Source organism: Schistocerca nitens, chromosome 4 (assembly GCF_023898315.1).
Source record: "Schistocerca nitens isolate TAMUIC-IGC-003100 chromosome 4, iqSchNite1.1, whole genome shotgun sequence".
NCBI lineage: Eukaryota > Metazoa > Arthropoda > Insecta > Orthoptera > Acrididae > Schistocerca > Schistocerca nitens.
This window is the reverse complement of record NC_064617.1, coordinates 957674648-957700890: the sequence shown is the minus strand read 5'-3', so window position 1 is coordinate 957700890 and position 26243 is coordinate 957674648. Positions and strand designations below refer to the sequence as shown.

General features: G+C 43.6%; 1 protein-coding gene across 1 annotated transcript in view; it reads right to left on the bottom strand.

The window, feature by feature from the left end:
• The window catches only part of LOC126252863 (facilitated trehalose transporter Tret1-like), a 90901-nt gene that overhangs the window by 58009 nt on the left and 6649 nt on the right, over positions 1 to 26243 (bottom strand). Inside the window, exon 2 of the mRNA XM_049953818.1 lies at positions 7437 to 7768. Within this exon, the coding sequence (XP_049809775.1) occupies positions 7437 to 7768 (332 nt within the window). The remainder of the gene's footprint in view (positions 1 to 7436; positions 7769 to 26243) is intronic.

Below are 26243 nucleotides of genomic sequence, written 5' to 3'. Positions count from 1 at the left end.
CATTTCTGGCGTGGTGTTCATGACACCCTCTCCTACTACAGTACAAATATTTGCAACTACTTTGTAATGTCATCAGTTCGCAGATTAAAATTATGTGAATCAATGTCACTGAATTCATGATTTTTGTGGCCGTATTGTCCGTAGGGATGGATAGAGGACAAATGTAAGGATGTAGAGGCTTATCTCACTAGGGGTAAGATAGATACTGCCTACAGGAAAATTAAAGAGACCTTTGGAGATAAGAGAACCACTTGTATGAATATCAAGAGCTCAGATGGAAGCCCAGTTCTAAGCAAAGAAGGGAAGGCAGAAAGGTGGAAGGAGTATATAGAGGGTCTATACAAGGGCGATGTACTTGAGGACAATATTATGGAAATGGAAGAGGATGTAGATGAGGATGAAATGGGAGATACGATACTGCGTGAAGAGTTTGACAGAACACTGAAAGACCTGAGTCGAAACAAGGCCCCCGGAGTAGACAACATTCCATTGGAACTACTGACGGCCTTGGGAGAGCCAGTCCTGACAAAACTCTACCATCTGGTGAGCAAGATGTATGAAACAGGCGAAATACCCTCAGACTTCAAGAAGAATATAATAATTCCAATCCCAAAGAAAGCAGGTGTTGACAGATGTGAGAATTACCGAACAATCAGTTTAATAAGCCACAACTGCAAAATACTAACACGAATTCTTTACAGACGAATGGAAAAACTAGTAGAAGCCGACCTCGGGGAAGATCAGTTTGGATTCCGTAGAAACACTGGAACACGTGAGGCAATACTGACCTTACGACTTATCTTAGAAGAAAGATTAAGGAAAGGCAAACCTACGTTTCTAGCATTTGTAGACTTAGAGAAAGCTTTTGACAATGTTGACTGGAATACTCTCTTTCAAATTCTAAAGGTGGCGGGGGTAAAATATAGGGAGCGAAAGGCTATTTACAATTTGTACAGAAACCAGATGGCAGTTATAATAGTCGAGGGACATGAAAGGGAAGCAGTGGTTGGGAAGGGAGTAAGACAGGGTTGTAGCCTCTCCCCGATATTATTCAATCTGTATATTGAGCAAGCAGTAAAGGAAACAAAAGAAAATTCGGAGTAGGTATTAAAATCCATGGAGAAGAAATAAAAACTTTGAGGTTCGCCGATGACATTGTAATTCTGTCAGAGACAGCAAAGGACTTGGAAGAGCAGTTGAACGGAATGGATGGTGTCTTGAAGGGAGGATATAAGATGAACATCAACGAAAGCAAAACGAGGATAATGGAATGTAGTCGAATTAAGTCGGGTGATGCTGAGGGAATTAGATTAGGAAATGAGACACTTAAAGTAGTAAAGGAGTTTTGCTATTTGGGGAGCAAAATAACTGATGATGGTCGAAGTAGAGAGGATACAAAATGTAGACTGGCAATGGCAAGGAAAGCGTGTCTGAAGAAGAGAAATTTGTTAACATCGAGTATAGATTTAAGTGTCATGAAGTCATTTCTGAAAGTATTTGTATGGAGTGTAGCCATGTATGGAAGTGAAACATGGACGGTAAATACTTTGGACAAGAAGAGAATAGAAGCTTTCGAAATGTGGTGCTACGGAAGAATGCTGAAGATTAGATGGGTAGATCACATAACTAATGAGGAGGTACTGAATAGGATTGGGGAGATGAGGAGTTTGTGGCACAACTTGACCAGAAGAAGGGATCGGTTGGTAGGACATGTTCTGAGGCATCAAGGGATCACCAATTTAGTATTGGAGGGCAGCGTGGAGGGTAAAAATCGTAGGGGGAGACCAAGAGATGAATACACTAAGCAGATTCAGAAGGATGTAGGTTGCAGTAGGTACTGGGAGATGAAGAAGCTTGCACAGGATAGAGTAGCATGGAGAGCTGCATCAAACCAGTCTCAGGACTGAAGACCACAACAACAACAACATTGCCCGTAGTTGCATTACAATCGTTGCTTAAAAAAAAAAAAAAAAAAAAAAAAAACTTTTTTTTCACCAGATGCGTTTCACTTTATTGAGGTGTCAAGATTATGTTGGCAACACTACTAAACATAAACCACGATACATACTTAGAAGTACAAAAACAAACAGGAAACAGTGTGCTGTGAAAAACAAAAAAATGCATAGTGCTGCAGAGCAACTAAAAATCATAGCACAACTATCAGTGTCCAAAGAAGAAAAGCATCAACGATTTGCTAGCAGGCGGCATTTTTCCCGATGTAGCCGAGAAATCAAGCGGATATCACCACCACTGGTGATCCTCTACCTCAATAAAGCGAAACGCGTCTGGTAAAGAAAAGCGCGCATTTTTTGGATTTGCAACGACAGAACGAAAATACCCCCGGCAATGTCACTGAAGTTACTATACTCATAAATCGAGTAGCTGTAAATATCTCATTCCCCGTGTGCCAATGACTGCAAATACCCATTCAGGTTCAGGGAATCGAGACTCCGTTTGCAGTAACAATAGAAAAGGCTCACGTTCAGACACTCAAATATGTTGGAAGTGATTAACGATCAGTGTTTTTCGCGTGTATATTTGTATGTTTTTCCTTTCACAAACAGATAGTTCAGAATACCACTTCATATTCTGACCACACAGTATCCAAAAACACGAAAAATGTTGTATATTTTGGAGTTTGTAGCTGAACTGTGTACAAAAATTTTTAAAACTTAAACCTTGCTATAGATGCACTTGGCAGATTAATCATACGATGGAGCAACTTAAGATGCCCTACACGTCGACCAAGTCACCTAGATTTCAATTACCATGCAAGATCTGGTCGGTTCTCATCTGAAAAAAAGCGACATTCATAGGTGTGCTGATTCCCTGCACAAACGAAAGAAAATAATTGCTCCAAATTATGACTGTGTCTCTGATAAGCAGACTTTTCACCTTGTCGTACATCAGTCTCCTCCGAGAGCTTTCGCTGGTGATGCAGCAGAGTTTCTGGTAGTGACAGAGAGATCAGTAGACTAGAGTTGTGGCGTGGATATTAGCTTGTAATTAGGAAAACTGTAAATAGTAGCCGGCCGCGGTGGCCGTGCGGTTCTGGGCGCTACAGTCCGGACCCGCGGGACTACTACGGTCGCAGGTTCGAATCCTGCCTCGGGCATGGATGTGAGTGATGTCTTTAGGTTAGTTTGGTTTAAGTAGTTCTAAGTTCTAGGGGACTGATGACCTAAGATGTTAAGTCCCATAGTGCTCAGAGCCATTAGCCATTTGTAAATAGTAATTGTCAATGACGTAGCCACAAGCTAAATAACTAAATAAATAAAAGTCTCGCTGCCATCATCAGATCTGGAAAATCTATATGGAAAAATACACTAATATCACAATAGCTGAAGGCCAAGCCTATAAAAAATGAATGTAGCGGTACATAATAACATGGCTGATGGCACGACACACCAGAGGCTGTATTTTGATAAAGTATCAACTTCAAATACTTTACACACGCAGGTACATGAAAAACTACTATTACCTGAGGGAGTCGTATAGGTTTGGAGGCAGCACCTACTACAGCCTGTAGATTGCGCTACTGATACGCTGACATAAGTGCCCAATATCAGAGATTAAGTAGTTAAAAACAGCCTATTCAAAAGTCATTCATTACAATGGTTTCGCATTGCTAAAGTGTATGTCCCACAGTGAAACGTAGGAAATATACAGTATTTAACTAGGAAAACTATACTTCAGATCAGAATAAATGTGTACAAGTAGTACACAATACACCAGGACTTGCAGATATCCTTTTAGCATGATAAAGTGAATGAAACAAGTCGTTGAGTTAAAATTTTTTAAATGGAATAGTAATGGAGATCATAGACGGAAGTTGCTAGGAGTCTTCTGGAAGCTATGTGTGAACTGTTAATGGTGTACCTTTTCTAGTCCAGTGACTGGATAGTGAAATCTTTCTGAAAACACTTAGACAGCTACAGTTCTTTTAATTGTTGACTGTGGAGTAGTCTGAAGTTTAATGCCGTGTCACCGGCAAGAAGTGATTCCAGCAAGTTTTATTTAGACCCATATGATAGTGTATCAGTGCAGAGGATTGATCAAGATCAGCCAGTAACCATTTTCTACATCTACATCTACATTTATACTCCGCAAGCCACCCTACGGCGTGTGGCGGAGGGCACTTTACGTGCCACTGTCATTACCTCCCTTTCCTGTTCCAGTCGCGTATGGTTCGCGGGAAGAACGACCGCCGGAAAGCCTCCGTGCGTGCTCGAATCTCTCTAATTTTACATTCGTGATCTCCTCTGGAGGTATAAGTAGGGGGAAGCAATATATTCGATACTTCATCCAGAAACTCACCCTCTCGAAACCTGAATCTGCGGAGTAATACTTCGCGTTATCCATCGAGCGCGCAACACGTCGGTAAGAGTGCGTGGATTCTGGCCACAGTCGCGATTAGGATGTAAGAAGACCGAACTACATGGTCATTAGCCCCTCCTTTACTAAATAAGCCATTAAAGGGCAGTCTTGCTTGCTAGTGGGAAACACCATCCCGACGGATTCCTCTGGTGTGTAGCATTGTAGAATCGAGGAATTTGGGGCAATTACGAAACCTTGGGTTGCAGTAGTTGTATGGAATATAAAGGGAATGTAGGATCTAGACGGTTCGAAGACAAGGGATTAAAACTGTTGTAAAGATCAGAAAAGCTTGAAACAGGGATCAAGCCGACAGATAGAGCAGGCTCAGTCGGCAGCCAATAATGGCTCAGCATGTGGCCAGAGGCGTCCCCCGCACAGTTGACCCGTGTCTGAACCTGTTTTGCTTATCACTTTAATGTAAGGAGTAGAACTCTCACTGTCGAAGAAAGTGTAAAATGTACTCGAATTTTCCTTGTCGGTCAGCCAGAATCAAGAATAAATAACCTTCAAGGCACTGCATTCGTTGTATTGCTATGAGAAAAGGATTCAGCCGCCTCATACAGTGAGTGGGTTGGCTGGGGTGTGGGGCAGGGGGTTTTAGTGGAGAGATCTTACTGACCAACATGAACCCGTGCATAATATGAGTGTATCCAACACAGAGTCGGAGTAAAAGTGAGGGCTGCCACTGCGAAGAATTGTAGAAGGAACAGAAGTCTCTGTATGTCCATCTTTTCAGCGATGGTTGCGGGACTCGTCTGTTCGATAGAGGATGTCAAATTAAACACCTTTCTGCCGACTTGGCAGGCGATGGTTGAAGGGGTCTCTGTAACAAATATCTACTAATACCGGTATTACTGGCCCCTTTTTTGACCACAAGTGAGGTAGATTATTCCTACGCTTCGGTCAGGGGCCCGAAGATGGCGTAGTAAAACGCTGAAATTGGTTGCCAAATAAAATAAACTTGGAAGTTGACGGCTGAAAGATGTTTAGTTTGACATCCTCTGATCACATAAGTGGTCCCCTAGGTGACATGCAGTTTGTTAGAATGAGGAGTAGCCCACCACCCGCTGTTCCAACTGCGACAGACTGCCTGTCACAGTTGTGTTCATAGGTCAGGTATCGTTATTTCACTAAGGGTTCAGAGGAAGACATGTGAGTGGTGAGAGTGGCTGGGATCGTATAGAAGACATTGCATGTGGATGCTGCTATGTGGTGATGGATGGACTGACTAACACACTGCACACCTGATTGAGTTACTGCGTATCAGAAATTGGTCACAGACTGTCCTCTAGGTGTAACAAATAGTTACGCCATGATGGCACTAGAGGACTTGACAGAGGTACACTACTGGCCATTATAATTGCTACACCACGAAGATGATGCGCTACAGACGCGAAATTTAACCGACAGGAAGAAGATGCTGTGATATCCAAATGATTAGTTTTTCAGAGCATTCATACAAGGTTGTGCACCGGTAGCAACACCTACAACGTGCTGATGTGAGGAAAGTTTCCAACCGATTTCTCATACAAAAAACAGCAGTTGACCGGCATTGCCTGGTGAAACGTTGTTGTGATGCCTCGTGTAAGGAGGAGAAATGCGTACCATCACGTTTCCGACTTTGATAAAGGTCGGGTTGTAGCTTATCGCGATTGCGGTTTATCGTGTCGCGACATTGCTGCTCGCGTTGGTCGAGATTCAATGACTGTTAGCAGGATATGGAATCGGTGGGTTCAGGAGGGTAATACGGAACGCCGTGCTGGATCCCAACGGCCTCGTATCACCGGTTCTAGGCGCTTTAGCCCGGAACCGCGCTGCTGCTACGGTCGCAGGTTCAAATCCTACCTCGGGCATGGATGTGTGTCCTTAGGTTAGTCAGGTTTAAGTAGTTCTAAGTCTAGGTGACTGATGACCTCAGATGTTAAGTCCCATAGTGTTCAGAGCCATTTGAACCATTTTCGTACCACTAGCAGTTGAGATGAGAGGCATCTTATCCGGATGGCTGTAACGGATCGTGCAGCCACGTCTCGATCCCCGGATCAACAGATGGGGACGTCTGCAAGACAACAATCATCTGCACAAACAGTTCGGCGACGTATGCAGCAGCGAGGACTATCACCTCGGAGAGCATGGCTTCGGTTACCCTTGACGCTGCATCACAGGCAGGAGCGCCTGCGATGGTGTACTCAATGACGAACCTGGGTACACGAATGGCAAAATGTCGTTTTTTCGGATCAAACCAGGTTCTGTTTACAGCATCGTGATGGTCGCATCCATGTTTGGCGGCTTCGCGGTGAACGCACATTGGAAGCGTGTATTCATCATCGCCATACTGGCATATCACCCGGCGTGATGCTATGGGGTGCCATTGGCTACACGTCTCGATCACCTCTTATTCCCATTGACGGCACTTTGAACAGTGGACGTTACATTTCAGATGTGTTACGACCAGTGGCTCTACCCTTCCTTCGATCCCTGCGAAACCCAACATTTCAGCAGGATAATGCACGACCGCATGTTGCAGGTTCTGTACGGGCCTTTCTGGATACAGAGAATGTTCGGCTGCTGTCCTGGCCAGGACATTCTCCAGATCTCTCACCAATTGAAAACGTCTGGTCAATGGTGGCCGAGCAACTGGCTCGTCACAACACGCCAGTCACTACTCTTGATGAACTGTGGTATCGTGTTGAAGCTGCATGGGCAGCTGTACCTGTACGTGCCATCCAAGGTCTGTTTGACTCAATGCCCAGGCGTATCAAGACCGTTATTACGGCCAGAGGTGGTTGTTCTGGGTACTGGTTTCTCAAGATGTATGCACCCAAATTGCGTGAAAATGTAATCACATGTCAGTTCTAGTATAACATATTTGTCCAATGAATACCCGTTTATTATCTGCATTTCTTCTTGGTGTAGCAATTTTAATGGCCAGTAGTGTATAAAGTGCCCACCTGCCATGTAGATGGTGTGATAAGAGTCGCAAATCATGTGAGTCTCGAGGCTGGATGTCTATAGCTGCGGAACCAGGTTCTGTGACAGTCCAGCTGCAGGGAGTGACTCACCTCGGCTATCTCTGCGACGTACATGGGGAGAGCGGTGAAGGTGACGCCGACGGCGACGCCGAGCACCACCCTGGCGGCGAGCAGCAGCCAGAAGGAGGCGAGGCCGCCCATCAGCAGCGCCCAGCCCAGCAGGTAGGGCAGCGCCCCCCACAGCAGCGCGCCGCGCCGCCCCACGCGGCCCGTCGCCCAGCCGCCGGCCCATGGCCCCAGCGTCGCCCCCACCGCCACCAGCGAGCCGGCCCACGACTGCTGCTCGGCGTTCAGCGGCATCCGCACCAGCGCCGGCGACGACCAGCCCAGCACCGCGCCGGCCGCCACCGCCGACAGGTTGGCTGCCCGACAAAGCCACGAGCATTATCAGCTGAACAGCTCGTGCGTCCAACTTTCTGACGAAAATGGTATGCAGAAGAATGGAAAAGGAAATCGAGGATCAGTTAGATGACGATCAGGCTAGGTAAAACCACCAGAGAGGCAGTCCTGACGTAGCGCTTGGCAATGGAAGCAGGACTGAAGAAAAATTAACCCATATTCGTAGACCCAGACGACCTGGAAAAAGTTGGGGTTGGGTCGTTTGGGGAAGAAGACCATACAGCGAGATCATCGGTCTCATCGAATTAGGCAAGGACGGGGAAGGAATCAGGCTAGGTAAAGACACCAGAGAGGCAGTCCTGACATAGCGTTTGACAATGGAAGCAGGACTAAAGAAAAATTAACCCATATTCATAGCACCAGACGACCTGGAAGAAGTTGGGGTTGGGCTGTTTGGGGGAGGAGGCCAGACAGCAAGGTCATCCGTCTCATCGGATTGGGCAAGGTCAGGGAAGGAATTCGGCCGTGCCCTTTCAAAGGAACCATCCCGGCATTTACCTGGAGCGATTTAGGGAAATCACGCAAAACCTAAATCAGGATGGTCGGACACGGGATTGAACCGTCGTCCTCCAGAATGCGAGTCCAGTGTGCTGGAAAAAGTGTTAGGCAATGTAACATGGGGCAAGATGTTAGAAATTATGAAAAAATAGAGGTAAGCTATAGGGAAAAATGGGTAATATGCAATATGTATAAGAGCTTCAAATGGTTCAAATGGCTCTAAGCACTATGGGACTTAACATCTGAGGTCATCAGTCCCCTAGACTTAGAAGTACTTAAACGTAACTAACCTAAGGACATCACACACATCCATACCCGAGGCAGGATTCGAACCTGCGACCGTAGCAGCAGCGCGGTTCCGGACTAAAGCGCCTAGAACTGCTCGGCCACGTATAAGACCTCAGAGGGAAAGATAAGACTGGAGGACTAAGAACGAGGTGCTTTGATTAAAAATGTTGTGAGGCAGGGATGTAGTATTACCCCCTATTGTCGAGACTAGAAGAAGCAATGACATATATAAAAGAAAAGTTTATAAGTGGAACTGAACTTCCGGATGGAAGGATATCGGCTATGTGATTCACTGATGACATTGCTATCCTGTGTGAAGGTGAATAAGAGCTACATGATCTGTTGAATGGAGTAGCCAGCCTGTATGGTCGAGCGGTTCTGGACACTTCAGTCTGGAACCGCACGACCGCTACGGTCGCAGGTTCGAATCCTGCCTCGGGCATGGATGTGTGTGATGTCCTTATGTTGTATTGTATTGTATTGTATGTTAAACGGGGACGTAGAAACGACAGAGAGGCTCCGTCCCTGCCGCAACCGCAGTGGTCCACAACCCCATGACGACTACCGCAGTCCACTTCACCCCTCCGCCGCCCCACACCGAACCGAGGGTTATTGCGCGGTTCAGCCCCCGGTGGACCCCTCCAGAGAACGTCTCACACCAGATGAGTGTAACCCCTATATTTGCGTGGTAGAGTAATGTTGGTGTACGCGTACGTGGAGACCTTGTTTGCGCAGCAATCGCCGACATAGTGTAACTGAGGCGGAATAAGGGGATCCAGCCCGCATTCGCCGAGGCTGATGGAAAACCGCCTAAAAACCATCCACAGACTGGCCAGTTCACCACACCTGACACAAATCCGCAGGGCGGATTCGTGCCGGGGACCAGGTGCTCCTTCCCACCTGGAAAGCCGTGCGTTAGACGGCACAGCCAACCGGGTGGGCCATGTCCTTATGTTAATTAGGTTTAATTAGTTCTAAGTTTTTTTTTTTCGTTGAATGGAGTCAAGAGTCTAATGGGCATGGAGTATGGACCGAGAATAAATTGAAGAAAGACGAAACTAAAGACTAAAGAGATGTAGCAGAAACGAGAACAGCGAGAAAGTTGACATCAGAATTGAGTATCAAGAAGTAGACGAAGTTAAGAAATTCTGTTAAGTAGGCAGCAAAATTACAGACAGAACAAGGAGAACATAAAAAAGCAGACTAGCACTGACAAAAGGGCATTGCTGACCAAGACAAGTCAACTAGCATCGAACATAGACTTTAATCTGAGGAAGAAATTTCTGATAGTATACTTCTGGAGCACAAAATTGTATGGTAGTAACATATGGACTCTGGAAAAACCTGAACAGAAGAGAATCGAAGCATTTGGGATGGGGTGCTACAGAAGAATGTTGAAAATTAGATGGACAATTAAGGCAATTAAGGACAAAGGAGTATATGGAAAACACTGACAATAAGAAGGGACAGGATGATAGGACATCTGTTAAGACAACTTTTGTGGTAGTATAAGGAGCTACAGAGGGTGAAAACTGTAGAGGAAGACAGAGATTGGAATACATCCAGCAAATAACTGAGGATGTAGACTGCAATTGCTACACTGAAATGAAAACAATGGGAGAGGAGAGGAAATCGTGGAGGGCTGCATTAAAATAGTCATAAGACTGATGACTGGCAAAAAAAACTGTCAGATATTGTGATTCAAATACCATTCCAAACGATGATACACTCTACAGTCATCCTCACGTGGAACCATTGAGGAACTTTCACACTGTGACGATACGGTATGCAATACGACATGTTGCAATAAAGGCCACATGACACAGTCACTTACCAGGATGATGCTTGTGTTCACATGAAAATGATACGGTATCTGATATGACATGTGATGCGACTCTCCATATGTCAAGTAAAAAGACAGCACGAATCATGTTCTTGTTTCAATTTCAGTTGCAATTATGAGCTGTTCTGAAAAGGACGTTATTGTGCTTTGTCATTATTTCATTGTCAAAAGACAGAAGACTGAAGGAAATACTGGATGAACACATTCAATGCTGTACTCAGGGTGTTACAAAATGAAACTGACAAACTTAGAGGAGTTGTGGAGGTTGCCTTAAGAAACACATTGAGGATAGTAACCCACGACTGGAACGTCATCCAACGACGCTACGGAGCGCCGAAGTTGTAGGCGCCGGCGCCTGCAGTTAGGCCACCCCTTCGGCCGCTAACGTCACTTTGTACACTGACAGCCTGTAGGTGGAATGTAGCGCAGTGTTGTTATTCAATGATCACGGCTGATAGCCACGATCGCCAGTGTTGTGCAGACAGGCCTTGCCTCCTACAAATGCACGTTCCGTTACGTCGATAGGTGACAGTTTTGCACACAGGTTTATCTGCAGTTTATTTTTCTCCTGGAATTCTCTAAAACCTCTAGTGTTTTTCGGTATACAGGAGTAAAATAAACTGCAGATGGAAACCAGTGTCTGAAACTGTCATCCACCGAGACAAAGGAGGATCGCATTCATAGGATACAAGGGCTGTGTACACATGAGCTAGCTCCATCTTCTCTGCTGCAGATCGTGGCGACTGGAAACTGTCAATGAACAACAAACAACATTGCGAGACCTTCCGCCTATTGTTCGTCAGTTTTTCGGTATCGTTTTTTAACAACCTGTATATCGCGAGTAGGTCAGCTGTGGTTTCTCGTGAGGTCTCTCAGTATGAAAAATTCCACGTTTCCACTTTTTGGAGCAACTAGTATCAGCTACGCTGACAAAACAGGACACAAATTTTCTACTTTCTACCTCTCGTGTTGAGTTCCTACTTATAAAAATAAGGTAAGTTGGTGAAAGAGCGTGAATAACGTTAAAAAATGCCACCATGAAAAATTATTTTTTTATGACACCACCTAGTATGCTATTTCATCCAGTGTGGTACGAGTATAAATAACGGTTACAAATTAATAAACTTAGGATGATATTTCCTCAATAGTTCAGTTTTCCAAAATATGTAATTCACCTTAATGAGTATTCAGAAGAAATGTTGCTGGATTTGTGAGATAGTTCATCATAAATGGTGTTAATGGTGCAGCAGGGGTTGGTGAACTCTGCGCTTGGGTAGTCAATGCATTTGGAGAACTGGAAGAAGCCCTTTCTGATAAGAAATATCCCGACGTGTCCATTTCGGTATCGTCCAGCTGCTCATTCAGGAGTAACAGGAATTAAGTATTGTGCTAAGAGAGACATTCTCCTGGGCTTGCATGGGACATGTGGTAGTAATCGATGACACGCTGCCAGCTGAAAACCATCTGCATGTTGATGTCTTCCCCGACTACGACGTCACCTTCAGCAGTATAATTGTCCGTCTCTCGTAGCCAGAACCAAGCTACAGTGGTTTGAGGAGCAGTATAGTGAACACTCGTCGATGTCTCGGCGACCAGTTTCTCCTGATGTAAATCCTATGGAACCCATCTGTGTCGCTACTCTACGCCATCAACGCGTGCACAAATCAGCGCCCCGTTACTTACGCAAATTATATGAGGTGAGCGTAGACGTCTAATGCCACATACCTCCATAAACGCATCAACAAACTATTGGATCCCTGATACGCGGAATCAGTAATGTAATTCGTCCGCAGCTCGTGGTCGTGCGGTAGCGTTCTCGCTTCCCGCGCCCGGGTTCCCGGGTTCGATTCCCGGCGGGGTCAGGGATTTTCTCTGCCTCGTGATGACTGGGTGTTGTGTGATGTCCCTAGGTTAGTTAGGTTTAAGTAGTTCTAAGTTCTAGGGGACTGATGACCATAGATGTTAAGTCCCATAGTGCTCAGAGCCAGTAATGTATTTCGTTCCAAAGGCGGACAAACCAGTTGTTAAGCAGGTGGTCATAATGTTTTGGCTCATCAGTGTCCATCTTACAATAACATGGTGTTAAAAGGAATCTGTCAAACTTCGATAACACGATAAATCAATCAAAACCAAAGGCAGTAAATTCAACTGAAGACCTAATAATTACTATTACGACCGACTTAAATTGGATAAAACACATAGAAAATGTTGGGGAGAAGGTGAATCAAAAAATGCGTTTTATTGTCAGAACAACAAAAGACAATGAAACAGATCTGCTAAAGAGACTACCAACAAACTGTTGTCCGCCCTCTTTTGGATTACTGCTGCGCGGTGTGGGATCCTTACCACATAAGATTAACGGAGTACATCGAGAAAGTTCAAAGAAGGGCAGCACGTTTCTTATCATCGAGAAATACGAGAGGTAGTGTCACGAACATGTTACAAGATTTGGGATGGACATCATTAAAACAAAAGGCGTTTCTCGTTGCAGCGGGATCTTCTCAAAAATTTCAGTTCACGCTCCTCTGAATGCAAAATATTTTGTTGGCGTCGACCTCCATAGAGAGAAGCGATGATTATCATAAAATAAGGGAAATCAGAACATGTACGGAAATATATTGGTGTTCGTTTCTTCCCCGCGCTGCTCGAGAGTGGAATGACAGTTGTGAAGGTGGCTCCGTGAACTCTCTGCCAGGCACTTAAGTGTGATTTGCAGAGTACCCAGGTAGATGTAGATTAAGCAGAATCAATAACCTTCATTCAAACAGAAATTTAATGAATTTTTTAGTGCTCATATGTAGGACGGCGCGCTTTTTATTGTTCAAGGTCTGCTGTCACTTTTCGCACCATACTGATGTCTTGACTGAATTAGTTTTCAATTCGCATTTGATGACTTCACGAGACAGTACACGACAGCATCAGTTACGAACATTCTTTATGATGGCTGCTGAGATTGCCTCCTAAATTCGTTTATACTGACCACTAATCATAATTTGCATTACATTGTTCTATCAAAAATTCAGCGTACACCATCTCAACAACCAGCTCCACCACATTTCCAGAAACGATCGCAAAACATATCGCAAGGTTCCACCGAGACTCGAATTCGGATCGCTAGAGTAGAGGACCAGAGTGCTAACCGTTACACCATGGAGCTGCACGCTGCTGCCGCCCTTAAATTAAGTACCTCCCTGACGTTTATCAGATGCGATTTCAGTACATGCAGTATAGAAGAAGAATAGCAGATGGCCCATAGCACTTTCTCAGGGAACCACAGACATCACTTAGGTTGCATTAGATGACTTCTGGGCAATTGCTACGAACTGTGACCTTTTTGACAGAAAATCATAAATCCAGTTGCGCAACTGAGACGGTACTCAATAGACACGCAGTTTGATTACAAGCCGCTTTTCAGGAACTGCGTTAAAAGCCTTCTATATATCTAGAAATCCATTCGTATTATAAAAATGGATTTACGTATATATGTATGTATGTTCCACAACTCCTCCTAAACCACTTGACCGATTTCAAACAAACTTGGTACACACACTGATTGCTGTTTGAGAACAGCCGCTGTAGGGACAATAATCACGCACCTGTCAAAGGGATGTGGTTTGGGTGAAAAAATATAATAGCTCACGACACACAAACAGCAGACTATATTCATCCAGTGTTTGAGAATGAGGGCACTTGGAGACCTGCAACAAACTTTGGACACAATTTCAATCCTTTACAAAACTTTGTCTCGCTGATGAAAGCAGGAAAGAGTTTATTGCTCATTACATTCTTCCTTTTCATGGAGTAAAACTGCGACATCAGGCATGCCGATGTAATTTATTACTTCTTTACTACTATCTGCATTCCCGACAAAATTTTGCAGACAGCATTCACATATACCACTGAATGTACCAGCAAAATTGTAGCATTGTGTGATCATGCTTCAGGATACAGAACTTCGTAAACACACAGAAGCGTGAAAAACTGCCACACCATGGAAGACGTTTAACTCTATCTACATCTACATACATACTCCGCAATCCACCATACGGTGTGTGGCAGAGGGTACCTCGTACCACAACTAGCATCTTCTCTCCCCGTTCCAATCCCAAACAGAACGAGGTTCAAATGGTTCAATATGGCTCTGAGCACTATGGGACTTAACATATATGGTCATCAGTCCCCTATAACTTAGAACTACTTAAACCTAACTAACCTAAGGACAGCACACAACACCCAGTCATCACGAGGCAGGGAAAATCCCTGACCCCGCCGGGAATCGAACCCGGGCAGAACGAGGGAAAAATGACTGCCTATATGCCTCTGTACGAGCCCTAATCTCTCTTATCTTATCTTTGTGGTCTTTCCGCGAAATATAAGTTGGCGGCAGTAAAATCGTACTGCAGTCAGCCTCAAATGCTGGTTCTCTAAATTTCCTCAGTAGCGGTTCACGAAAAGAACGCCTCCTTTCCTGCAGAGACTCCCACCCGAGTTCCTGAAGTATTTCCGTAACACTCGCGTGACGATCAAACCTACCAGTAACAAATCTAGCAGCCCGCCTCTGAATTGCTTCTATGTCCTCCCTCAATCCGACGTGATAGGGATCCCAAACGCTCGAACACTACTCAAGAATAGGTCGTATTAGTGTTTTATAAGCGGTCTCCTTTACAGATGAACCACATCTTCCCAAAATTCTAGCAATGAACTGAAGACGACTATCCGCCTTCCCCACAACTGCCATTACATGCTTGTCCCACTTCATATCGTTCTGCAATGTTGCACCCAAATATTTAATCGACGTGACTGTGTCAAGCGCTACACTACTAATGGAGTATTCAAACATTACGAGATTCTTTTTCCTATTCATCTGCATTAATTTAAATTTATCTATATTTAGAGTTAGCTACCATTCTTCACACCAATCACAGATCCTCTCCAAGTCATCTTGTATCCTCGTACAGTCACTCAACGACTACACCTTCCCGTACACCACAGCATCATCAGCAAACAGCCGCACATTGCTATCCACCCTATCCAAAGGATCATTTATGTAGATAGAAAACAACAGCGGACCTACGACACTTCCCTGGGGCACTCCAGATAATACCCTCACATCCGATGAACACTGACCATCGAGGACAACGTACTGGGTTCTATTACTTAAGAAGTCTTCGAGCCACTCACATATTTGGGAACCAATCCCATAAGCTCGTACCTTAGTTAGGAGTCTGCAATGGGGCACCGAGTCAAACGCTTTCCGGACGTCAAGAAATATGGCATCCGTCTGATACACTTCATCCATGGTTCGCAAGATATCCCACCTTTGCTACTATCTCTTGTTACAACACATTTCGCAGACAATATCCGTATATGTCGATGAATGTACCTACGAAAATACATAATTACACGACACATAGCTGAGGTAATATGACGTTACATATTGAAATGCGTGAAAAATGATCGCATCATTAATGCCATTTTAACTTATCACTTCTTTACTGCTGACTCTATTCGCAACACATTTCACAGAGGATATCCACGCATACTACTGGACGTACCTGCAAAATACATCATTGTCAACAAATAGTTCATGATATATGGCGTCATAAAAATTGAGCTTCGTAAGAATTTAAATGCAGGGCGAATTTCGATACAAAAAGCTCTTTCTGTACCCCTGGATGGATTCAGAACAAACTTGGGAAACATTTTACTTACTGTCTGGAAAGAATTACTGTGAGCGTGTCCGCCTGCTTAGCTGTTTGGTAGCGTGCACGCCGCCCACGCATGCGGCCCCCGGTTCGATTCCTGGCGGAATGCAGATTTTTTTCCGCTCGGGCACCGGGTCATCATTTCATCCTGATCATCGGCGCGCAAGTCGCCCAATGTGGCGTCGAATGAAATAAGATGGCGGCCGAACTTCCCCGAATAAGGCCTCCCAGCAAACGATGCCATACGCTCATTTCATTTTTTACTGTGAGGGTCATAACGAGCAACTCTCTGCCGGAGTGGGAGTGATAGAGAGAGGGGGGTTGAAGGAGATGGACAGAGAGAGAGAAGGGAAAGGACGAGATGGACACAATAGGGGAAAGCAGGTGGAAAAGGGTTGGGGGATGTAGGCAGAGAATGGGAAGAGGATGGAAAGAGAGGGGGGAGGAAGAGCTGGACAGAGAAAGGAAAGAGGAGCAGAGGCGCAGGAACAGGGGGAGGAAGAGGTGGGTAGAGAGAGGAAGAGGAAGTGATGGACACAGCATGGGAAGTGGAGGATATGGACAGGAAGATAGGGGTGAAGGAGATGAACAGTGGGAAGAGATAGGAAGAGATGGACTGGGAGTGGGATAGGAGGAGATGGACAGAGCGAGTGGGAGTAGGAGGAGCTTAACAGTAACAGGGGGGAGGAGGAGATTATGGACAGGGGAAAGGGGTGGATGGGGTGGACAGAAGGGGAGGAGCAGATTGACAGATTGACGTGGAGAGGGGGGAGGAGCAGGTGAACAGAGGGATGGACAAGAAGAGATGGCCAGAGGCAGAAACAGGAGGAGCTGGGGTGGAGGAGGTGGACAGAGAGAGGTGGTAGAGGATATGGACAGATGGAATATAGGAGATGGACAGAGGGGGGGAGACATGGACAGAGGAAGGGGAGAGAAGGAGATGGACAAAAAGAGATTAGAGTATGAGATGGAATTAGAGGGTGAGGAGGAGATGGGGAAGAAGTAGATGGACAGAGTGAGCGACATGAGGGGATGGACAGAGAGGTACAGGAGCAGATGGACAGGGGATGGGGAATGGAGACAGTGGACGGAGGGAGGGAGTGGACTAGATGAACAGAGAGTGGGGGGGGGGGGTGAGAGAGTTGTTATGAGAGAGTGGAAAGCAGGAGATAAAATAATAGAATTCGAATATATACATACCCGGGAAATGCCGTGTACTCAGCTAGTATGGAATAAACTTGAGATTCTCTGTCGGCAGTACTCACTACTTTGTGTGCATAAAGAGCCGGTTATGTTTCACAGTAACGATACTTTCTAAATCCGTGCTGGTTATGTGCCAATACATCGTTTTCTTCGAAGTAATTCATAATATTCGAACACAGTATGTGTTGCAAAATCCTTATCTTCCTTTTGGTACATGATTCGCCAGATTAATATCAATTACTGAAGAAGAATAACAGGGCTGAAACCATGCAAACTTTTTATTCACTTTGCCCAGCGATGGCACATTTCTGACATACGGCAAGAGGAAAATTCATTTCCCATTTGCGCTTTGAGAAACGAATTGTAGGAGTCAGACTCACTTCATAAAATGTTCTTGTGATATATCCATACATCCAGTGCTTGTTTCGTTACAATCCATAAGAAAGTTTGTTTATCGGTTTGCGTTATGTTTACCTTGTGAATTTTAGCTTCGTCCTTCGATTCACTGCCCCACGTGATACTGCACTATGAGGCGTAGCGCCGTATACCGATCCTGCCTCGGAGGTGGTTAAGTGGGAGATGTGTCTCAGAGGTGGATAGTGACAGATGGTGACGCGAGACTGGACGCACAATTAGTTTATGTATCAGCCGATAGAGGACAATATTGGATAGGGGACTGATTTAGTTTCGATTGTGCCCACTAGAGTGCACTAAAGTAATAGAATGTTTTTCATAAACTGTTCCATAAAGTGTTATTATGTCTTTTTGTGTAGGTAAATTGTTATAAATGTGTTTTAGCAGTATGAATGATGCGTGAGTGTGGTTTAAGGTTAATATGAAGATAATTGTTTTACGAGTTGTGTAGTGGGATTTAGTGTGGGAACATTTCTCATAAGTATGGATGTGGACAAAGGGGATTTTTGTAGAATAGATTAGTAAAGAATGTTTGTGGTAAAGGGTAAGTTAATTCAGGTATAAATGACAATAATAAATAACTTTATGCATAAACAAAACTTCAGCATATTAGATAATTACGTCGGAAAAAGTGCAGTCGTTAGGTTTACTATTTTGCGATTGGTTATTGATGAAAAGAGCGGACGGACGCGGGATAATGTTGTTTTGCTATTGGCTGTTGAGTAAACTGACCAATGGTAAAGCAGTATTCTTCGCGCGCCTTTTTCTGCTGGTAGAGAAGACAAAGTATTCTAGGGAGGAGTGGGAGCCTAGCCATGAAACAGTTCGGACGTGTGTAGTAGTAGTTCCGATGGAAATTATAAGTTGCCGGATCTAGCAGTGTCTCATACATTAAAAGTGTGTTAAAGTGACGGCATAACTATTCTGATGGACTTGTAGAAATTTCGGAATTTTTAAGTGAATTTTGTGACGAGAAAAGACTGATATTCCGCGTGGCGTATTGAGCATGTCGGTGGCTAAAAACCGTGACTGCATTAGGTACCGACAGACTTAATATTTGGCGAGCATTCTCAACCAAAAACAATATGTATTATTTAGCTATTACGTTTTCGGGAAATGCAACACCATAAACTTGCTAACGTGAGTGAAAGGGATTGTGAGTGACTGTGTTAAGACTAGCACGGCCTTGGCAGTGATACTTGTTCACCTAAGTTTCAGAATATATTAATTAAGGACAAAATTTCCTAACTTTCATTTCGTGTGAAAATTTTCTCTCGTAACGTAGATTAGTGACATTAATTGCGGCCTGGTGGACGTCGAAGTACAGTAGGTTTCGCTCGGCTTTCCTACCGATGATCTGCTGAGACACTGTTCACAGGTAGGTGCAGGTTCGTTGTAAAGTGACGGAAGGAACCGCGCCGCCGCAAGTATCGCTAAACTATTAATTTCATTCCCATGCATCTTCGCACATTAAATTACTCCATCCCCTTGTTGCGCAGGAAAATAGTTGTTCGTACCCTTCCGATAAAAATTGATTCATGCGACGTACAGTGATCTGACTTGCCCATAGTATTACGTTCAACATCTCCGTACGTCCACCCGTTTTTAACTGAATGCTGCGAGGTTCTTTGAAAAGACTTCGGCTTGTTTCCTGAGCCATTCTGTCCAATCTGAGTTTCTGTTCCCCCCTGCACTGGCGTCAACGGGTACACGGAACATTTTACACTCATCTTCGTCCGCCCCTCGTAGCTGAGTGGTCAGCGTGACGGAATGTCATACCTTACGGCCCGGGTTCGATTCCCGACTGGGTCGGAGATTTTCTCCGCTCACGGATTGGGTGTTGTGTTGTCCTTACCATCATCATTTCATCCCCATCGACACGCAAGTCGCCGAAGTGGCGTCAAATCGAAAGATCTGCACCAGGCGAACGGTCTACCCGACGGGAGGCCCTAGCCACACGGCATTTCCATTATCCTAATCTTCAATCTTTGGTCCTTTTCTGCGATATTCCGGATGAAGAAGACCAAGAGGACTTACAGAGTTGCTCCAAGGAAGCCTCATGGCTTCAGTTTTATCACTAGCAAATTTATGTCCAATTTCTTACAAAGTTTTCGGTGTTTTCCAGAAGTTGGCAAAATTTTATCGTACTTGATCTACTGGTAATTATACACCTACTATGAAGCGTTCCATTGGTGATGAGTGGTTTGAAAGTCTACTCGTCCCACACATATGCTACCGAAACCCACGTGTTACCTGTCAAGAAACTCTACAGCAAAGAAGTGTCACTGTTTTTGTAATCATAACTGGAATTCCCTCGAAGTAAGGACTCGAAATTCTCGGTCGACCTCTAGATGAATAGCGGTATCTTATTGAAACCAATGATATTATCGGTTCGGCACTGATAGCACTTAGGAGCAACCTCATTTAAAGGATCTCACAACGCACAGGTCTGTATAAACAACCAGTGGCAGATAAAACTTCGGAATTTCAGCGTCCACTTGACAATTATCTCAGTAGTTTTCTTTTTACTTTTATCTCAGGCATGAGACATGTAATATCATTGTGATTTCGCACTTCACACAATTGCTGTTAGGTAACACTTTTAGTGTTCTTGTATTGCTCTTGCGGCATTTCCATCGCAGTTCATGTATTAAATTTTATTCATTTATGCACGTTTGCTGGTAACCCAACGACGAGGAAGCTTCTAAACGCACAAAGCAATAATTCATATCAAAAATTAAATCATTAACTTTTTAGGACGAAACATAGTTTCATAAGGAAGGATTTGCTTTCCCGCTGTGATAAAAAATACGCCTACTTAAACTGAATGTGATGTTTAGACACTGATGAAAGTAATGAAATGAAATCTTGATTAATATTTTGAAGTAAGATTAATACCATCACACCACAGCAACACACCAGAAACTGTAGAAAAATGACGCTCAGCAGAATCGATTGTGTTCGTGCAGTTACGGTCGCTGTAGTTTTAGTATGAAGCTCTAAATATACCGAAAGACGACCTGTCGTTACTCCAGTCCTCATTAGCGCCAATTTTGGCCACTATTAAAGCTTAGAACTCCGTTACCGTGATCATTAACGCTCGCCAGTGCGATGTTGGGCCGGGTCAGGTATCTTGTTGGAATCCGGGCTAGGGACGTTCTAACACCAGAATCGATATAATGGTGGGTATCTTTGGTAACGCCTAAAACTATATCTCTGCCTCGATAATTCGAGAACAAAAGTATCAATGTCAACAGTATCGCAAGGCACTGATCGCTTTTTTGTGTATTTTCAAGCTTACTTTAACGAAAAAGGCCTTTTGATCTTTTGATCTTTTAAGACTTATTTAGCACACAATGTGAAAAATGAAAATTGTGCTATTCTTTCACGGGAGAACTTCACTATAAAGTCAAATACAGACGTAAAAAGTAACAAACAAATATTCCTAACACAAATAAAAATATCTGCCTTCATGTAAAACGTATCAGATAGATTACATAATGGTAAGACAGAGATTTAGGAACCAGGTTTTAAATTGTAAGACATTTCCAGGGGCAGATGTGGACTCTGACGACAATCTATTGGTTATGACCTGTAGATTAAAACTGAAGAAACTGCAAAAAGGTGGGAATTTAAGGAGATGCGACCTGGATAAACTGAAAGAACCAGAGGTTGTACAGAGTTTCAGGGAGAGCATAAGGGAACAATTGACAGGAATGGGGGAAAGAAATACAGTAGAAGAAGAATAGTAGCTTTGATGGATGAAGTAGTGAAGGCAGCAGAGGATCAAGTAGGTAAAAAGACGAGGGCTAGTAGAAATCCTTGGGTAACAGAAGAAATATTGAATTTAATTGATGAAAGGAGAAAATATAAAAATGCAATAAATGAAGCAGGCAAAAAGGAATACAAACGTCTCAAAAATGAGATCGACAGGAAGTGCAAAATGGCTAAGCAGGGATGGCTAGAGGACAAATGTAAGGATGTAGAGGCTTATCTCACTAGGGGTAAGATACATACTGCCTACAGGAAAATTACAGAGACCTTTGGAGAAAAGAGAACCACTTGCATGAATATCAAGAGCTCAGATGGAAACCCAGTTCTAAGCAAAGAAGGGAAAGCAGAAAGGTGGAAGGAGTATATAGAGGGTCTATACAAGGGCGATGTACTTGAGGACAATATTATGGAAATGGAAGAGGACGTAGATGAGGATGAAATGGGAGATAGGATACTGCGTGAAGAGTTTGACAGAGCACTGAAAGACCTGAGTCGAAACAAGGCCCCCGAAGTAGACAACATTCCATTGGAACTACTGACGGCCTTGGGAGAGCCAGTCCTGACAAAACTCTACCAACTGGTGAGCAAGATGTATGAAACAGGCGAAATACCCTCAGACTTCAAGAAGAATATAATAATTCCAATCCCAAAGAAAGAAGGTGTTGACAGATGTGAAAATTACCGAACTATCAGTTTAATAAGCCACAGCTGCAAAATACTAACACGAATTCTTTACAGGCGAATGGAAAAACTAGTAGAAGCCGACCTCGGGGAAGATCAGTTTGGAGTCCGTGGAAATACTGTAACACGTGAGGCAATACTGACCTTACGACTTATCTTAGAAGAAAGATTAAGGAAAGGCAGACCTACGTTTCTATCATTTGTAGACTTAGAGAAAGCTTTTGACAATGTTGACTGGAATACTCTCTTTCAAATTCTAAAGGTGGCAGGGGTAAAATACAGGGAGCGAAAGGCTATTTACAATTTGTACAGAAACCAGATGGCAGTTATAAGAGTCGAGGGACATGAAAGGGAAGCAGTGGTTGGGAAGGGAGTAAGACAGGGTTGTAGCCTCTCCCCGATGTTATTCGATCTGTATATTGAGCAAGCAGTAAAGGAAACAAAAGAAAACTCGGAGTAGGTATTAAAATCCATGGAGAAGAAATAAAAACTTTGAGGTTTGCCGATGACATTGTAATTCTGTCAGAGACAGCAAAGGACTTGGAAGAGCAGTTGAATGGAATGGACAGTGTCTTGAGAGGAGTATATAAGATGAACATCAACAAAAGCAAAACGAGGATAATGGAATGTAGTCGAATTAAGTCGGGTGATGCTGAGGGAATTAGATTAGGAAATGAGACACTTAAAGTAGTAAAGGGGTTTTGCTATTTGTGGAGCAAAATAACTGATGATGGTCGAAGTAGAGAGGATATAAAATGTAGACTGGCAATGGCAAGGAAAGCGTTTCTGAAGAAGAGAAATTTGTTAACATCGAGTATAGAGTTAAGTGTCAGGAAGTCTTTTCTGAAAGTATTTGTATGGAGTGTAGCCATGTATGTAAGTGAAACATGGACGATAAATAGTTTGGACAAGAAGAGAATAGAAGCTTTCGAAATGTGGTGCTACAGAAGAATGCTGAAGATTAGATGGGTAGATCACATAAATAATGAGGAAGTATTGAATAGGATTGGGGAGAAGTTTGTGGCACAACTTGACCAGAAGAAGGGATCGGTTGGTAGGACTAGGACATGTTCTGAGGCATCAAGGGATCACCAATTTAGTATTGGAGGGCAGCGTGGAGGGTAAAAATCGTAGAGGGAGACCAAGAGATGAATACACGAAGCAGATTCAGAAGGATGTAGGTTGCAGTAGGTACTGGGAGATGAAGAAGCTTGCATAGGATAGAGTAGCATGGAGAGCTGCATCAAACCAGTCTCAGGACTGAAGACCACAACAACAACATGTAAATGTCATGATACTCATATATTTGTCATTACTACAAGCGAAAAGTCTACTGTGCTAGACTGATAAATACCTATAATTATATTTTCCTCATACAATATTCAGAAATCCGACAAACAGAACTACATTTGAAAATATTTGATTACAATCACAAAGCCAAAAGCAGGTGATACTGCAGTCCTACTGCTGATATTTGACAGGGACTATGTAGTAAACGACAGTTTTTATTATAGTTTCATGAGGAATCAAACCATGATTACTGATCGAAGTGGTGTACAGTGTTAAGACTATTATGGGCAATGTACAAGTAAACATACTGTCAAGTCAACTCCCCGGGCCGTTTACCGTATTGCTGATACAGATTGCAATAAAAAGTATGGTCTACATCTTGGAGCTTCTAAGCCTCTTAGTGCACGATAAGTGAATAGCAGCATCCGACACAAAAAGTAACAAACAGAGAACAGATCTACTTTAGAAAACTAATTCGCTTGTTCTCGGTACACTGTGTCCCATGTCCTGTCGAAATACTTGAGCTCCCCGTGAACTCTGTTGCAATGTTGCAGCTAATGATGCAGGTGCATTTAAACAGTAATTCCAGGTTTTCAGTCCTTTAACAACTCTGATCATTCCCAAGGCTCTTGAAAAATGCAGTTCTATTAAGATAGTGACGTCTTCCCTTACCTTACAGGGTGGTGACTGAAAAGATATCACGCCATTCGTTAAACCAAGCATAATAAATCCATTAATATCCATGGCGACACTCTACAGATGCGGGACAAAGGTAGTGGTGTTGTCCCAGTGACAGCTGTGTCGCAAAGATATTTTTTTTTTTTAATGCTTAGAACGGGGAATGTATTTCGTGACGAAATAAATGTACACGAACCTTATGTGTTTCATCGATCGCATAGACGGCGTAAACTTTTCCTGTATTACAGTAAATATTACAAAAAAATGGCTCTGAGCACTATGGGACTCAACTTGTGAGGTCATTAGTCCCCTAGAACTTAGAACTAGTTAAACCTAACTAACCTAAGGACATCACAAACATCCATGCCCGAGGCAGGATTCGAACCTGCGACCGTAGCGGTCTTGCGGTTCCAGACTGCAGCGCCTTTAACCGCACGGCCACTTCGGCCGGCGTAAATATTATATTTAATCTTAGTATCAAGGAGTAAACTCTTTAAATGTAATAACTTCTATGCTATTAACAAGGGAGAACGACTGGCCTAGATTGTTCTACTCTTCCTCTCTCTTCGCTTGTTTCTAGTAACACGAAGCATACATCTTGTACCACGAAAGTAATGTAAGGATTTATACTGTTGACCTTGTGAAGAACTTGGGTGTAACTTTGGATGAGCATCTCAACTGGGTGGAGAATACAGTCGCAGCGTGCCGAAAGACGTCTGCTTGTCTCTATGCTCTCAAAAAGTTTCGGAACATATTTCCACAGGACTTGAAACGCCAGCTCGTGCAAGCACTCGTTCTACCGAACCTCCACTATTGTGATGTGATTCAACAAGGCACGAGCAGTGAAAACAAAAGACGGCTAGAGCTAACCATGAATGCCTGTGTGCGTTACACCTGCAACATTCGCCGATATGATCATGTTAGTGCTTCATACTCCGAGCTAGGGTGGCTGCGGCAGGACAAATTGCGTGACTACCACACTCTATGTCTACTCCACCGACTCCTCGTCGCGCAAGCACCCCAGTACCTTGCTTCAGAGATTAAAAACCTGTCATGTCATCATAATCGAAACACGAGGTCACTCTTATTTGGTATCCTAACTGTGCCCACTCACAAAACAAAAACTTTTGCAAACTCCTTCTCAGTTGCCGCTGTCCGCCTCTGGAACAAACTGCCCCTTACCTTCCGCAAAATTCAATCTCCTGCTGCTTTTAAGAAGAAGTTGAAGCATTTCCTACTATCATCCTCATAAAGTTCTCCACAAAATTAATGTACAAGGGCAATCCCCTCATCTGTCAAATAGCAAAGCTAGCGTCTCCTATCTTGCTCCTGAGATGCCTTCCTCTTCATCTATCTCTATTAGCCACGCAATCTTCTTTTCCTTTATATTTCCTTAACTATGTTTCATCATGTCTCTCTATTCTTCTCCTCCCTTCACCATGAGTCTCCCTCATACTCCCTGCTGCCAGCACTCCTATATAAAATCTGTCTCTTCAATAATGTCTAATTATAACAGTACTTGTGATCTAAGAATATAAACTCTATATGTATGTATTTTTACAGGTGTACCTTTCAAATTGTTTATTTCACTTTTTATACTAGATGTCGTTTAACATGCCTACTAAAACTATGAATGTAAAATAAGTAGAATTCCTGGTTAGGTGTAAGAGAGGGCCTGATGGCCCTAATCTTGCCAGGTTAAATAAATAAATAAATAAATAAATATAGTACGTTAATGTTTATATGTGAGTTATTTCGATGTACAGTGAGCCCTCTGTCATGTTCCTTGCATTGAATTACTTTTTCTTAAGACGTTTACAGCTCCACAATTTTAGCGCCCTCAGCTTCAACTGACGCCATTACGCGCCGACCTACAAAGCTAAATCATACCGGAAGCGCAGGGAACGCCCGCTTTAACATTTAACAGACATTTTTTCACAGCAATGAGCCGCAGAGTAGAGCAACATTAGTTTTAAGATTCTACTTTTCAGCTTACGCCGAGAGCCAGGATTCGACTACCACAACCTGAATATGATGGTAAGAGGAGTATTCTTCGAGTACTGT